The 17,603-nt window shown below is 41.0% G+C and overlaps 1 protein-coding gene and 2 gene segments (V, D, J or C); all 3 read left to right on the top strand.

Moving 5' to 3' along the window:
- The window catches only part of LOC101633225, a 25,063-nt gene extending 19,709 nt beyond the window's left edge, over window positions 1-5,354 (top strand). The window contains exon 5 of the mRNA XM_012733999.1: window positions 5,050-5,354. Within this exon, the coding sequence (XP_012589453.1) occupies window positions 5,050-5,354 (305 nt within the window). The remainder of the gene's footprint in view (window positions 1-5,049) is intronic.
- A 4,620-nt stretch (window positions 5,355-9,974) lies between these two features.
- LOC101632773 lies at window positions 9,975-10,599 on the top strand. The segment is given in 2 exon segments: window positions 9,975-10,026; window positions 10,199-10,599. Coding segments are annotated over 2 exon segments (453 nt in total).
- A 3,594-nt stretch (window positions 10,600-14,193) lies between these two features.
- On the top strand, window positions 14,194-17,247 carry LOC101632544. The segment is given in 3 exon segments: window positions 14,194-14,248; window positions 14,368-14,721; window positions 16,949-17,247. Coding segments are annotated over 3 exon segments (699 nt in total).
- The last annotated feature ends 356 nt before the right edge of the window (window positions 17,248-17,603 follow it).

Genomic DNA, 17,603 nt, shown 5'->3' with positions numbered 1-17,603 from the left:
CACAGTGACAGAAGCTGCAGGGGGAGCTGAGCGCAAACCGAGCAGCAGAAGGGGCCTGGCTGCAAGTGCCTCTGAGTATTTGATCCACTGTGGCTCTAGCACAGTCTTTGATCTTTTGTCTCCCAGTCTGTGGTTAATTCACAAATCATACAAAAGTCCAGAGCATAACTAGAAGTAATTATTCCTCATATCTCACTGTTCATTTCATAATAAAATTGCCAAAAAACCAGATGAAATAGAGTTCCTCACACATCATCAAGGTAATTGGAAAAGAAAACCAGACAAACATAAAGTGTCTTGTTCGTCTTTGCATTTCTCTTGGCTCGAGGCCAAATATGGAAGACATTGATATGTTTTGTCATACTTCTAGAGAGGTAAAGTGTAGCAGACTTTACCTCTCCATTAATCTTTCTGAAAGATTAATGGAGGAGAGATGCTAGGTGGGTCAAGTCTCAGAGGTTCTGGTTTCTAATTAAAATAGGAGTGGGGGAGAAGGAAGGAGAAAACAGAATCTTGTATGGAAGCTGAACATTGAAAACATATTATTTTTCCTTGTTTCTTTTTTTGGTCCATCAGATATTGGATGTGGCTGATATTCAAGTTGAAACAGAGGAGTGAAAAGCATAATTGAAGAATGGACTCTTGTCTAAATAATGAACAATGGCCTTTTTTTTTCAGCCTGACCACGTACACATATCAAGTTACATACATAGGCTTTTTACCAATAAGAACTCAAGTGAGATCGCTTTCAGTGACTATGACAATACTTGTGTCTTGTTTTTGATAATGGTCATCCTGACAGGTGTGACATTTCCCTGGTAGTTAATGTTATTGAGATTTATTCACAATATTTTGTATGTTCTTTGGACTATTGTTTATTCTTATCATCATCTCTCTTTTTAAAATCAATTCATTATTTTATTTTGTTTTTAGTGTGGTGATCCCTTGCAAGTTTATTTTGATATTATCTCTTTTCCATATATGTGGTTTGCAATTTGTTCTCTTGTTCTATAGTTTGACTTTCAGTGCCATTGATTTTTTTTTCAAGATTTATTTATTTATGCATACAGAACTGGGGTGCAGGCCAGAGGTGCAGGGGCAGTGAGAGGATTCACCAGAGAGAGTGGGGAGCAGAACAGGCCGACTGACAAAGTACACTGCTGAGGGGAGCAGCAGGCGGGTCAGGAGAGGTTTGCTGCGCCATGTGGATCACCTGGGGGGGGGGGGCTGGCGATTGAACTCATGCTGAAGTGGCTTTAGCTTCTTAGTGCTGTGCTTTAACCTGCTGTGCCACCAGGGAGAGTCCAGTGCTATTGATTTTTTCCTTGATTGTGGAGAACATTTTTAGTTTGATGTAGTGCCAACATTTTGCTTCTGTTTCCTATATGTATGGTGTTATATCTATCATCACTGTCAAATCAATGCCATAACACTTTTCTTCTATGTTTTCTTTTCAAAAGACAATGCTTAACTTATTGATTTCTCCATTGCCTTATTATTTTCTTCTAATTATTTTCATTCTCCCTTTCTAAGTCCTAGGCTTAGCTTGTTCTTTTTCTAGTTCCTTGAGTTGTTAATTAGGTTGTTATTGGGGAATCTTTTTTAGTGTAGGTGTTTATGACCATTAACTTTCCTCTTAGCACTGCATTTGCTACATTTTATGTTTCATAGAAATAGTATGATAAATTTTTGTGTTCATTTGGCCTGAGATATTTTCTAATTTTCTTCTTAATTTCTTCTGTGACTCATTGGTTGTTCAAGTTTGTGTTGTATAATTTAAACATATTTGTGAATTTTCCAGATTGCTCTCTGCTATTTATGTCTATTTTCATCCCACTGTGGAAAGAAAAGAGTTGATATGATACCAGTCTTCTTAAATTAGTTAATGCTCTTTTATGACCTAATGTGTGGTGATTTGTAAAGATCTGTGTGTATTTGAGAAGAACGTGTACTCTGTTGCTATTGAGTGCAATATTCTTTATATGCCTATTAATTCCATTTGTTCTATATTTTATACAAGTGTTGTGTTTCCTTGCTGATCGTCTGTGGGGCATTGAAATGTCCTACTTTGATTACATTGCTTTCTATTTCTTTTTCTGGTTCTGCTAATGTTTGCTTTCTCTATTGAGGTGCTCTGATATTGGATACATATATATTTAAAATTCTTATAATTTATTGATTTTCAGGTTGAAAATAGTACTTCTTGGCTGCTATTTTCACATGGATCAATTCATGTAATAAATTTAATTTTGTGTGTGTGTTTATGTGTGTGTGCATCTAGAAAAATTTTAAGGTCTTGATCTATGAATATAGAGATGGATGATGATGTAATTAAGTCAGAATAAAAATACTTGGGAATGGTAAGCTTATGCCTTAAGGCTGTTTGAGCTGATGGATCTGAGAACTGAGAGTGGTGATGGTTGAAGGCAGGATAAGATGGAAATTTCACTATCAGTAGAGGAAGAATTTACCCTTTCTCTGCCTTTTTGATTGATTATCTGCTTTTTTGACCTGAGTAGATGGGATTTATGAGGGTGAATTAGACTTGTGAGTCAAACACTAACCCACACTAAGGACACCTAGACTGACATGCCCTCAAGTGATATTTTGTCAACTCTCTGTTCATCCCCTAGCACAGTCAAGTTATATAGACAATTACCATGGTGCTTTTTAAACAACTTTAACCAAGAGCTGTATCTTTAATCCTTTTATTAAAAAAATACATTTCTAGCATTCAATATGCTGTTTAACAACCCACCAATTTTGCCAATAAAAACTTAAAATCTGGTATGTCTTATATACTAAGCAGATTTGAATTAATGATTAAGTTGTGATTAATACATTTGGGCTCAATTCTAATGTTCTGTTGTTGCTCTCTGTGCTCTACTCCTCCCCCGAAATCCCATTTTGTGGTTTGTGTTCTGTTGCATTGATAAAAATTTCCCTTTTCTGTTTGCTGAAATAGAAAATATATTGGACTTCTGACCTAAAGGGAACTATCTTTACATTATATATGGGTGTCTCCATATAGGTGTTTATGTGCATCTACATGTGTGTGTGTACACACATACACACAGACATGCATGCATGCATACATATACCTAAATAGCCAATGCTCTATGACATTTTTTCCTGGGTATATACCACTATTTCTCCTTGGACATACTTCTTCTCTTTTTCTTTCACTATTTTACTCTCTAGAATTACCTACGTGACTGCTTGCGGCAAACTACATACCAGTTAGATATCAGGACAGCAATTTCAGAGAGAGTTTATCAAATGAGCTGTAGAATTCAAGTTCTAATGATCTTTAATGAAGTGATTAAGTCCATCCAACACAATAGTCAGAAGATGAACTCACAGCATTCTTTCTCAGAGTTTTCTTCCTTCTGCCTGGACTGTTTTTCACTTATTATCCATGTGGCTCATCCATATACTTCTTCCCAATCACTGTTTCTGGAAACGTGGAACGTGGTTCTGTTAATAAAAAAAGAATGTTCAAGAAGATTGTTCTGCAGTGTTACATTATAGATAAAAGAATCAACATCTTAAGTATTCATGAACTAGTCAGTTGATGGCTTCAGCCAGCAGGGGGCACTGTAGCCCGTAGGAGACAAAGGCTTCCTGATGGCCCCAGCTGGTGAACAGGGAAGGGAGCAGGAGCATGGGAGTCAGTCAAAGTGCAGGTCGCAAAGGCTGTAAGAGGGGACAAGTGTGTCTGTGAAGTTCACCTCAGGTTTCCAGTTTTGCCACTCTGTGTACACCTCATAATGCTGGAGCCCAGACTCCATAAATTTGTGATGAGACTGATTCTCTGACTAAGTACAGGAACAAGAACAACACTGGGCAGGTGAACCTGGAAGGTCAACAGAACACCACCCCATTAGCTGTTTTCAATGAAAAAAATTTTTATAAAAGAACAAAAAATCCAAGAACTTGGAAATAATTCTAGTAGTATTAAATATCAAATAGTCTAACTTTTCATCTACTTCCACTGGAAGAGAAAGGAATAAGACTAACAGCAACAGTAGAAGAAGGGATAAAACAAGAAAAAAGAAAAGAAACACCAATAGAAGCAGGAAAGGTAGAGGATTACAGTTTGACAGCAATGTGCTTCCTGACCAGAATCAGCTGTGCAGGTCAGGACTGTAGGAGAAGAGGAGATGGGAAATTAGTATACATATATCTTAATTTTTACCAATTTTTTCTTAATTTTTAACCAATGACTGTGGGAGTCATTTTGTATGCAGAATGTAACATATCTACTGAACTTCTAGAAAGCTCCTGATTTTTGGGAAATGTATTTTCTTCTTTAGCACACAATGCAACATATCAGAGAATCTCCCTGACAGAATTTTCCTAGAACTGAATCTTTATTATTTAGGACAATATAGAATTGGGAAGTGGGGGCAGTCTCCCCAGACTCTGCTTCAAAGGCTTCATTAGTTTTCAATGCAAATGTTAACCCAGTTGAGACACTTACTGTGTTCAGCAGTATGATCCTCTCTCCTCACTAACCTATACATGTTTCTTCAATGAAGTGTGTTTTAAGAAAACAGAGAACACCTTTATAACCTTTATACCATATTGGGAATAGGGCCCCTCACCCACCTGTGCTGTTTGCTTCCACAGTTTGGTGAGTCTTGCAGTCCCCTGGGACTGTGGGTGGGGTTTCCTGTTGAGGCGATGACAGACTCAGATGGGATTGGTGCTCAGTGAATCTGGTGGAACTTGTTAACTGTAATTGCCAGAACTCAGAGCCTCCAGAGCACGGGTGTAGGTACCCCAGCAACAAGAGTGAGATCATGAGACACTGGGATGCTCTGTTGGGGCTTCTTTGGGTCCAAATTATCTGTGAGTTGGGGCCTTACCAGATTTGGGGTTGGGGAAGGCACCACAGCTGACAGTTTGAAAAAGAAGGGACACTGACAGGGAGCTCCTAGCATTCTTCCATGCTCATGGTGTTTCTTGGGCTATTTTACAAGCTCAGAGTCTGCATCCAGTGACTTCCCGTGGGATTATAATGTCTGTTCTTTTCATCCCACCCAGGTGTGAGAGGACTGCAGGTGGAGCAGAATCCTTCAGTCTTGAATCTCCAGGAGGGAGAAAACACCACCCTGAGTTGCAAATTTCCTAACACCGTGAGCTATGTGCAGTGGTTCCGACAGAAACCCAGGGGCAGCCCGGTCACCTTGTTTTACATAACTTCAGTGACTCCAAAGCAGGAGGGAAGGTTAAGTGCCGCACTGCACACTGAGGATAAGGATAAGTACAGCACCCTGTACATCGCGGGCTCCCAGCTGGAGGACTCAGCCACCTACCTGTGTGCGGGGAGGCACAGTGCTCAGGGGTGAGCTGCAGCCTGCACCCAAACTGCAGCTGGGCCTCAGCCCCACCCCTTTCTGGGATGGGGGGCATGTTTGTGTCTCTGCAAGGTCGAAAGGAGAGGGCATGAATGGCCTGTTTATATAATTATTATGAATAATGTTGTACACATGAACGTTGAAATAAAATTTTTGAGAGAAATTAGAATTCTCCAAAGATTAGAAATTCTGGTTTTAGAAGTAGCTACAATATTTGAAAGTAAATATCTGTAGATTTAGAAATAGAAAAGAAAGTTAATGGCATAAGTGGAAATCAGCATTTCATGTGAACTTTGAAGGAATTTAAAACAAAATATTAGTGCACTGATAATTTAATTTTCCTTGTATGTGAAAGCAGGGATAAAATGTACATAGATCATGAAGCAACATTTTACTTGTCATACACTCAACACAAATTACATAAATGTCAGAAGCACTGAAATGTCAATGTACATGTTTACATTTAAAATTGAATTCTCACATGAAACTGGTTTGAAGAGTTAAATCATCTGTAGGAACATTGTTTGACCAGAGACAGCTCAGGGTAGATTTTCTTTTATTTCAAACTAATTTAGTGGATATTTATGCAATGTTGCCATAGCATATGTAATATTCTTAAGAATTCTGGTGTTGGGGCCATCAACCTAATATCTTAAATATCAAATGTTCTGTTTGCAATCTTGCATTTACCAATGGTACCAATTACTCTTCAGTTATATTGGTTGATATAAAGTTACTAACATTTAAAATTTGATATTCTGCAAAAGCAACCCAGAGAAATCTTACTATTGTCAAGATAGCCCTCTAGCAAAAATCCCCAATTATTATTATAAAAATATTCAATGGGACAAAGACAATTTGATTGACAAATGGTTCTGGGAAAATTGTCCTCACCTAAGCAAAAGAGTGAACTAGACCATTACCTCACACCATGCATGAAAATCAACTCAAAAAGGAGAAAAGATTTGGGCACAAGACCTGAAACCTTAAAATTTATAGAAGAAAATATAGGTAAAACACTACAAGACATTTCAACGACATTTTAAAAGACTCTTTACCCAAAGCAAAGAGAATGAAGGAAAAGATAAACACATGGGACTACATGAAACTGAAAAGCTTCTGCACAGCAAAAGAAACATCAACCAAGACAAAGAGACACCCTACTGAATGGGAAAATGTCTGTGCACTCCATACAGTGGATAAGGGACTGATCATGAAGATACACAAAGAGCTCATTTGAATCAACAAAAACAAAGCAAACAACCCAGTCAAGAAATAGGCAGAAGAACTTAAAAGACACCTATACAAAGAGGAATTGCAAATGGCCAACAGGTGTTGTGAAAAGATGTTCAACATCCCTCATAATCAGGGAAATGTAAATTAAAACCACAATGAGGTACCACCTCATACCAGTGAGAATGGCACATATCAAAAACACTAGCAACAACAAATGTTGGCCAGGATGTGGTGAAAAAGAAACTCTCCTACACTGCTGGTGGGAATACAAACTATTACAATCACTGTGGAAAGCTGTTTGGAGGTTTCTCAGACTACTAGAAATGGAGCTTCCATATGACCCAGCAATCCCACTCCTAGGTATCTACCCAAAGATATAAATATATATAAAATATATTGTTTTAAAAGGACATCTACTCCCCCATGCTTATTGTTGCTCTTTTTACAATAGGGAAGACATGGAGTCAACCGAAATTCCCAAAACTAGACGACTGGATTAAAAAGATGTGAAATATATACACAATGGAATACTACTCAGCAATCAAAAAGATAAATGCATGCCTTTTGCAGTTACATGGATGGAGCTGGAAGGGATCATGCTTAGTGAAATAAGTCAGAAAGATAAAGAAAATACTGGATGGTTTCACTCATAGCAGGAGCATAAGGGACTAGGGAAAAGAAAAATACAAAAGCAATTGTAATAAAGAAAAAATAAAAAACAATGAACAACTATATACCAGAGACATTTTATGGGGGTGGGGTGGGGAATGGGACCAAAAATGGGGTGGGAAAGGTACAGGGGACTATGCTGATGGCACAAGGGTGAAGTGGTGGTGGGAAGCCACAGGGATTAGAACTGAGATGGAAAAAGGCACAAAATGAGGAATGATGTAAAAAATAAAAGTTCCTTAAAAAATGTGATCCCCCAATTTTCTTTTTGCAATCTGTAAAGTTATATTGTTAGCATTATATATCCTATTTTTCATGTATGAAAATAGTTTTGAAGAGAGATTTATATTTTATTGCCAGTTCATCACCCATGGTGCTGGAGCTGTGCTCAACACTCACTGTACAGAGTTTTGGCATTTCTTAGACTTAGTAAAAATATTTATTTCCCAGGTACACATCTCTTGAAGGCAAGATATTCATATGAATATTGAGCATCAGGAATACATTGTTATAAAAATGATCCTGGAATGAAAGACTAAGGGGAGCATTGTCCTAATGCAGCTGGCAGTCTGTGGAAGTTCTAGAAGGGACTTTCCAGCTCAAGACCTTTGGGTGATGAGCCACAATATTCCTGAAATAATCACGAGACAGTAGCTTTTGCTCAGGGCCTGCTCTACCTGTGCTGAAGTTAGTACATGGAACACTGTGCTGAGCACAGAATATTCCAATTATAACATTCAATTGACCATGATACAAAAACTTGAAAGGGCAAATGCAGACCCAAAGCATCACTCTAAGTAGAAAAAACTTTGCCTGATGAAAATGGGAAATTCCATGAGAATTTTATCCCATGGAGGTTGGTTGAGAGGAAGATCTGTAGAATAGATAAGTCTTAGATAAATATAAATACACAAAATTAATATTTTAAACACTGGTGTGTATGTTGGTTTGTGATTCTCATCACCCTTAAGTCTTTAGGGTATGAAATGTGAGTGAGGGGTTATATTTATTCTTCACAGCTCCAAAGGGCCAGTGAGTAGAAATGACAGGAAAGAAGATTCCTCTACTGGAAATGAGGGAGTCTTGGTTTCCAGGGATCATGTGTCATGAACTGTTCTTTGGGGGTCAGTTACAGATTTGTGCTATTCTGTGGCAGACACAGGAATTATTTAGACTGCCTGTTTATTTTCGAACAAGTTACTCAGAAATTACCAATTACATTAAGGTAGACAAGAAAGGGTTTTTGGCAGATGGAAATGATTCTGGAGTTTGTGCTACTGAGTAATATTACCAATATTTTGGGGGAGGCACATTATAGAGGAGTTTGGAAGAAGAACAATAGTATCTGGCATTGAGCTGGCAATGACCACTGGACAGGCAAGGAATTTTCACTAAAGATGGGCGTCAGTCATTTATTTAAGGACATGTTTTCTCTTTGATATCAGAAGAGCAATTGTAGGGACCCTCCCTGGTGGCTCAGAGGGTAGAGCCTGGCACTGTGAGGCTACCTGTAGCCACTGCAGTAAGAGAGCCAGCCCCAGCCAGGGAGCTGACCCACATGGCAAACAGATCTGTCTGCTGCTGCTCCCCTCAGCAGTATTTTTTGGTCAGTCCTCCAGTTCTGTTCTCCACCATGTCTGGTGAGTCCTCCTGTCCCCCATCCCTGCACCCCTGGACTGTACCCTTGTTCTTGAATGCATTAAGAAAAATCTTAAAAAAAGAAGAGCGACTGTAAAAGTTATGTAGCGTTATGTTTTATACATGAGTTTATCTACTCTTCTAAGAAAATTTCTACTTTCTTTCAATATTTTGTAGAATATAAGACCCATCATATTGGAATAGATTCCTTAAAGCATGTCAGACATCTCATTTCAAATCTAAACTCTGTGAGTCCAACTATTTCCTAATAAAAATTCAATAATCCACTGTGTTATCTCTTGACCCCTTGTCACTGAGATATGATTGCTTATGTCTTATTACAAATCACCTTTATTGAAGGAAGATGCTACATCTTGGTATTGAACATGCTCTGAAAACAGCAAGTTCATGAGCAGAACAGAGTCTAAGGTAACAGGCACTTGAAATATTGAGTGGTCTTAACTCTTTCTCTGGCCTTTGGCTTACATGTAGTTTTTGAAAGTTTTTCTCAATAGCAGAAAATGAGGGTAGTTGATTAGACGAAAGGCAAACATTAATTTCTCTTTCTTTAAGACTGAGTTCTGGTGCCTTCCTTATTGAAACATGAAAACCAAGCCCAGCATTGGCTAAATACCAACAGCACCCATCTCTTTCCACTTATCCACAATGACTGAGTAGTGTGCAGAGACACAACCCCTGACTTTCACGGTCATACTGTGCATTTAGTGTCTGATCCTTGACCTAGTTCAGTTGACCTTTGCTGTCTTTGTGTGCCTGAGCCCCTCACAGTCCCTGTCACCTTTCCACCAGACTCCAGCGGCTGAGCACGTGCCCACTAGATGGCAGTGCTCCCCTGCGCTGTGGGCACTGTGGGATTGGGGGGGCAGGCGGGAGTGCTCCTGTCAGTGGGTTCTGGAACCACAGACTCACAGGGGAGTGAGCCCTTCTGTAATTGGCAGGGTAGCTCATGTGAGGAAACCTCTACGATCCTTTGGAGAAGACAGGACTGTCTGGTGGTAGAAGCAGCTGTTGGTGGAGGTGGCAGCGCGTGGTTGCTCCTGGGGGACCATGAAGACGTCCACTCGCGCTCTGGTGGCGTTCCTGTGGCTGCAGACCGACTGTGAGCCGAGGGATTACGGGGAACACATATATTCAAGGATAGTCGTTAGCAAACTAAGAGGGTGAATGGCTTAGAGGCTTCATTTAGTTCTACGTGGTTACTACTGAAAAGAAAACTAGATCCTGGGGCGGTCTGACCTGAGAAACCTTTCTCTGACTTTCTTTCTCCTTAGGGCTCAGCCAGGGCGAGAAAGTGGAGCAGAAGCTTTCCACCCTGAGCGTCCAGGAGGGGAGCAGCGCTGTCCTCAACTGCACCTATTCAGACAGCGCCTCAGATTACTTCCCCTGGTACAAGCAAGAACCTGGAAAAGGTCTCCAGCTCATTATATACATTCGTTCACCTAGAAGTGATAATAAAGGACCTAGATACACTGTCTTATTGGATACAAAAGCGCAACTGCTCTCGCTGCTCATCCCAGCCGCGCAGGTGGGAGACTCGGCCGTGTACTTCTGCGCAGCGGGCACAGTGCAGCCCCGGCACCCGCAGCCCGCACTGAAAGTGCGCGCAGCCTCCCCTCGCCCCGCCCTCCCGCCAAGCCCAGCCTCTGCGGTGTTTGTCTGCCGGGGGAACTAGTGTATTAGACGTCAGAGCACGCGATAAGGTCAGCTCAGAATGATCCAGAAGGGTTAGAATGGTTTGCTCACTTATTTTTGTGAGTGGATTCTTATAGGGTTTTGGTGATGCTTTTTTTGAGATTCAGACGTTAAAGTTAATTTTACATTTGCTATTAAGACTCTGCTCTTATCCACAAATCCTTACTGACACTATCACAGCATTGAGCCTTTTAACTTTTGTCTTTAAAACACTGCATATTTTTCATGATTACAAAATACTACATATTAAATATAAATATATCTACAACATGAACTTGAACAAGTAAATGACACCCACATAGTTGATATTTTTAGTTGATATTGGTTTACTGTTTTTATATATTGATATTGGTTTACTGTTTTAGTTGATATTGGTTTACTGTTTTTATATATTGTAGTATAATTAGGATTTGATTTTTTCACTGAAGCTTTCCTTGCTTCTGCCATTTCTCAGCTTGTGGTTGCAACACTCCCAAACTCTACATTGCTTTCTTTTTCAGTCACCAAATCTCCCATCACCTCCTCCGAAAAGTATGTGTGTGATTGCTTGAGGATAAACTTCCTATCTCAGGATCACTGTCTTAATCATATATATCTGATTTTCCAAATAAGCCAACATTCATAATTTTCAGGAACTGGCACATGACTTTATAAAAAAAAGTCATTTTGTTTATGTAAGGTGGCAATGCTGGTGATTTTCTTGTCCAAGATGAGAAAATAATAAATGCATTTTGGTGGTGTCCTGTCAAAAAATAGAAACCACATCAAGTATTTTATTTTTCAGAGGTATTACTGTTTGTTATAAAATCGTAGAGAAAAATGACTCTTTGTTCAGTTTTATTTGAATTTTTACTATTAACATTTATATACTCAAGTGTGTATTATATATTTAAAATATGTGGAAGATCAGATAACCATCAACACCTGAATGGATTTTCTCTGCTTCCAAGAACTCTCTTGTTCTGTCATTTTTAGCCACACTTTCTTCCATCCTTAATTTCTTTTTTTTTTTAAAGATTTATTTATTTATTCGTGCAGAACTGGGGTACAGGGCAGAGATGCGGAGGGTGAGAGGAGTCACCAGAGACAGAGCAGGGAGCAGAACAGGCAGATCGACGAAGTACACTGCTGAGGGGAGCAGCGGGCGGGTCAGGAGAGGTCTGCTGCGCCATGTGGTCACCTCCGGGGCAGGCAGGAATCAAACTCATGCGGAAGTGGCTTTAGCTTCTTTGTGCTGTGCTTTAACCCGCTGCGCCACCAGGGAGGGTCCCCATCCCTAATTTCTTATAATCCTTGTTCTTTTATGTTTTTGTCTTTTTAAAAATATCACATATGTATATTTTAAAGATTCATTTATTTATGCATACAAAACTGGGGTACAGGCCAGAGGTGCAGGGGGTGGTTGGGGTTTTCAGAGACAGAGTGGGGAGAAGAACAGGTAGATGGATGAAGGGGTTCTGTTGAGGGGAGCAGTGGGCAGGTGAGGAGAGGTCTGCTGTGCCATGTGGGTCAGCTCCTGGGCGTGCTCGAACTCTCAATGGAGTGACTGTGGCTGCTTGCAGTGCTGAGCTTCAGCGCGCTGAGCCACCAGGGAGGGCCACCACAGATATATTTTCACCTGTACTGTTTTCAATTGAGTTGGTTCATCCAGGCAATCTGGGCGGGAGGGACTCCACACACAGGGAAACTGACACAACCCCGCTAACCTGCCGGGCCTAATTCTGCTCTGGGGCAGCCGCACAAACCAGCAAACCCACCCTCACCTGGCGGGCTCACCTCATAGTGCAGAGCCGACACTGAGGAAGGGCACGCTCCTTCCTGTCTGCTGGAAGAACTGAAACGCACTGCTGCCCAGGCTTCTGGAGGTGGCCTTGGCGTTCCTGTGGGCAGGGAGGGGTGGCCAGTGTGGGAATGTGCCCTCTCCATGACCTGAGGACTTGGGGTAGAGGTCTGTGTGGCTGGTACCCGGGAACAGAGTAGCAGGCTGTCCACATTACTTATTCCTAAATCCCTGATTCTGCCTTTTCCTCTCCAGGAGGCAGAATTGCCCAGATGGTGACTGCAACCCAACAGCAATGTCAGAGCAGGAGAGAGAAGCTGTGACTTGAGGTCATCTATGACACCAGTTCTGGGAGTCATACCTTACTCTGGAGCAAGATGTCTGGCCATCAGGACATGACTGTCCTTATTCACCAGGATTCTCTAACCAGCAAAATGCAACAGACGTCTCCTCACTGGGTTTCCAGAAGACCAGCAAGTCCATCAGCCTTGTCATCAGCCCCAGAGTGGGAGGACTCTGCAGTGTAGTTCTGTGCCCTGGGTGAGCCCAGGTGAGAGGCATGTTGGGGGAGGTTTACCCAACCTCTGCCTTCCATGGGAGCCAGGCAGGGGACTCATTACAGACATGACATGGTTTTGTCTGTGTCCTCACAGGTGTAAGGTGAGATGGAAAACACTCATTCTAAGACAGTAGCTCTCAGGTTTAGAGACTATGCTCAGAATTATCAGTCATTAATAACACCTTTATTCCTAAATCATTAGCTTATTTGTACATATACAGAACGTTGATCAAACATTCAAAAACAAGGATAATCACATAAAAATCTTTCATTTGGTTTGGATTGAGTTAGACACGTTGAGTAAGGAGAGTCAGAATAGACTAAAAAATTTAACCAAAATATGCTTAATTCTTGAGTTTTTTTATCAATTTATACAATAATTAGTTATTGAACATGTTATCTAGGAGAGGTAGAATTCTTCTGTATCTTCTTTGCTTCTCTGTATGGGTCTGAACATTAAACTCACATAAGACATACTAACAGGAAAAAAAACCATATATTTTGTTAAATCTTTCATTTGTGCTTGATTCATGTAGTATTATGTTCTCATGTTTTTAACCATGTTGTAAGAATTTCCTGCCTTTAATAGGCTGCATGTAGTCCCACCTTTGTTGATAGACCCTTGAGTTGCTTTCAACTTTTTTTTTTTTTTTTTTGCAATTTTAAGTGGTAATGCTGTGAGTATGGGCAAACTTCTAAGCATTTTGAGTATATACTCATATTACTTCAACTTCGGGGTTTATACCCACAAATGTAACTGGTGATTCGTATGGCAATTCTTTAATTTTTGAGTACTAACCACCTGCTTTTCCCAGTAGCTGCCACTTGCAGGTCTCATGAGCAGTGAACAAGGGTCTAGTTTTTGTACATCTTATCATCATTTTTTGAGGATTTTTGTTTCTTTGTCTTTCTCTCTGTTTCCTTCTCTCTCTCCCTCCCTAATGGGATTAAGGTGGTATCTCATTCAGGGTTTGATTTGTATTTCCTGATTATTAGTGATGATTAGCTTGGATTCAGAGTTCTAAGCCTCTGGCATAGCTTGACTTGGGCCTGGTTAATAAAGCCAGGACTTGGGAGGAGTCCAGGAAACACACAGCCCTTTTCAGACTCTGTCCACCAGGGGGCGCAGCTTCTCAGCGCTCACATATTTCCTGAGAGAAATGCACGCCTGGGTGGATCATTTCACTGTGGCTGCAACACTCCTTCTTGTTGAGAATCAAGAACATTTAGGTGACACTCTGGAGATGAACTCTTCTCTAGGCTTAGTGACTGTGGTGCTCTTAGTGCTTGGTAAGTAAATGCCTGCTAAATTTTGTATCCTCCCCCATGTTATGTCAACAAAATCTTGAACCATAATTTTACCAAGAGCCTTATGTCCAGGATGACTCATGGTCTTTTATTTTTCCCAGGACAAACACATGGAGACAATGTGACGCAGGAAGGCCAAGTGACACTCTCCGAAGGGGACTCCCTGACTGTGAGCTGTACTTATTCAGCCACAGGATACCCCACCCTTTTCTGGTATGTCCAGTGTCCTGGAAAAGGTCTCGAGCTCCTGCTGAAAGCCCAGAAAGACAATCAGAAGGATGAAAAAGGAGGTTTTGAAGCCACCTACAAGAAAGGCCCTAATTCCTTCCACTTGAAGAAAGCCTCAGTGCAAGCGTCAGACTCGGCTGTGTACTACTGTGCCCTGAGTGACACAGTGACAGAAGCTGCAGGGGGAGCTGAGCGCAAACCGAGCAGCAGAAGGGGCCTGGCTGCAAGTGCCTCTGAGTATTTGATCCACTGTGGCTCTAGCACAGTCTTTGATCTTTTGTCTCCCAGTCTGTGGTTAATTCACAAATCATACAAATGTCCAGAGCATAAGACCTAGTAACAATGATTGAAAATTTCATGTGGGCATCTATATATCACTGTATATGTGTATATCTGTGCATCTACATGTCTCTATTCACACACATGTATACATACATGCATATACCTAAACCTCCAGTGTTCTGTAACATATTTTCCCTTGTATATACCATCCTTTCTCCTTGGGAGTACTTTTTCTCTCACTATTCTACTGTCTAGAATAACCTATGGGTATTGAAGCAAACTACAAATCAGTTAGATATCAGGACAGTAATTTCAGAGAGAGTTTATAAAATGAGCTGTTGAACTCAAGTTCTAATGATCTTTAATAAAATGATTAAATAAGTCCATCCAACACAATTTAAAAGATGAACTCACAACATTCTTCCTCAGAGTATATATCCATGTTCTTCCTTCTGCCTGGACTGTTTTTCACTTACTATCCATGTGGCTCACCCATCCACTCCTTCCCAATCTCTGTTCATGGAAACATGTGATTCTGTTAATTAAAAAAAAGGATGTTCAAAAACGTTGTTCTACAGTGTTACATTATAGATAAAAGAATCAATATCTTAAGTATTCATTAATAGATGAAACTATATTATCTCTCAAGTGACATTTTGAAAGTAGAAATGGGCTCTGTAAAACTCTGTAATTTCTTGTCGTATCACCTGATTTTCCTTATCAGGAAACCCGGGGTTTGGGGCTGAGCTGTGTGGCTGCTGAGCTGGTGCATCTGAACTAGTCAGTTGATGGCTTCAGCCAGCAGGGGGCACTGTAGCCCGTAGGAGACAAAGGCTTCCTGATGGCCCCAGCTGGTGAACAGGGAAGGGAGCAGGAGCATGGGAGTCAGTCAAAGTGCAGGTTGCAAAGGCTGTAAGAGGGGACAGTGTGTCTGTGAAGTTCACCTCAGGTTTCCAGTTTTGCCACTCTGTGTACACTTCACAACGTTGGAGACTGTATAAATCTGCACTGAGTATGATCCACTGAGCAGAGCTACAGGAAGAGTAATATCACTGAACACAGCCTGGAAGGTCAACAAGCCTGGAACTGTTAGCTGTTTTCAATTTTTAGAATTTTGAGGACTAAAATACTCCCAAATTTATGAACTTGGAAATAATTCTAATACCACTAATAATATCCTACCTTTTCCTCTGAGATAGGAAGGAATAAGAATAATGAAGACAGAGGAAAAAGGGATTAAAAAAAACACACATAGAAGGATGAAGGGGAAAAGATTATAATTTTATAGCTATGTGTGATTTGACCACATCAGCTGTGCAGGACTTGATGGGCGAAGAGGACAGGGGAAAGTTAGAGTGGACATACCTTAATTTTCACCAACACTTGTTGGAATCATTTTCTATGCAGAGGGTAACTAGATGTCCTGAATTTCTAGAACTCTCCTGCTTTCAGAAAATATATTTTCGTAGTTAATATGCAATACAACATATCAAGTAGTCTCCCTTTATCAGATTTTCATATAACTGTATCTTTAAATTCTAGGCCAAAATAGCCATTTGAGAAATGAGATAATTCTTCCCAGGTTCTGCTTCATATCTTCATTATTTTTCAATGCAAATGTTAACCTAGTTGAAACACTGATTCTTTTGAGAAGTATGATCCTTTCTTCCTCACACACTAAGCCATACACTTATCTTAATGAAATGTTTTAAGAAAAAAAGAACACCTTTAGCACCTCATATATTGGGAATAGGGCCCCTCACCCACCTGTGCTGTTTGCTCCCACAGTTTGGTGAGCCTTGCTGTCTCCTGGGACTGTGGGTGGGGTTTCCTATTCAGATGATGTCAGACTCAGATGGGATTGGTGCTCAGTGAGTCTGGTGGACTCATTGTGGTTGGTGACTGTAATTGCCAGACTCCAAGACTTGACAGCCTCGAGAGGGTGAAGACTCCTGAGAAACGGCCAGAGATCATGAGACAGTGGGACATTCTGCTGGGGCTTGTGTGGGTCCAGGTTTGCTGTGAGTTGGGTTCCCAGGTGGGCAGTTTGACATGGAGCTCCTAGTGGGTCCACCACACTTATGGTCTTTCTTGGGCTATTTTACAATTTCAGAGTCTGCATCGATGACTGCCCGTTGGGATCTTAGTGTCTGTTGTTTTCTTTCCATCCAGGGGTCAAAGGGGCAGAGGTGGAGCAGAGCCCTTCTTTCCTGAGTCTCCAGGAGGGAAAAAACGCCACCCTGAAGTGCAAAACCTCTATGGGCGTGCAATATGCACAGTGGTTCCAACAGAAGCCTGGGGGCAGCCTGGTCATGCTGATTTACACAGCTTCAGCGACTCTGAAGCATGAGGGAAGGTTCAGTGCCGCACTGAATATCCAGGATAAGAACAGCACCCTGAACATCGACGGCTCCCAGCTGGAGGACTCAGCCACCTACTTTTGTGCTCTGAGGCACAGTGCTTTGGGGTGAGCTGCAGCCTGTACCCAAACTGCAGCTGGGTCTCTCCCCACCCCTCCCTGGATTGGGGGGCAGGCTCTGTCACTGTAGCTTTTGCCCAACAAGAGGTTTCAGATTCTTCTGTGCACTTTTTCTCCTGAAGTTAGTTATTTTGGGTTTTGTGTCATCATCTTCCAAATCTTCCTGTTAAAAAATGCCAAAATACGCTGTTGGATCAACTGATGAAGATTCAAATAGCCAGCGCTGTTCCAGCAGCTCCTTTGGGAGAGAGTATGTAAGGGACTTGCATATATCTCTGAAACTGTAGACTGGCTGGCTTAGATTCAGTGTAGTTGGATCTGCAAATATTTTCTTAAATATTTTTGACT

This window comes from Condylura cristata, unplaced genomic scaffold (genome assembly GCF_000260355.1).
Source record: "Condylura cristata isolate star-nosed mole 26May11 unplaced genomic scaffold, ConCri1.0 scaffold00045, whole genome shotgun sequence".
In the NCBI taxonomy this organism is placed as follows: domain Eukaryota; kingdom Metazoa; phylum Chordata; class Mammalia; order Eulipotyphla; family Talpidae; genus Condylura; species Condylura cristata.
Note: the sequence above shows the minus strand (reverse complement) of the source record. Positions and strands in the feature narration are given on the sequence as shown.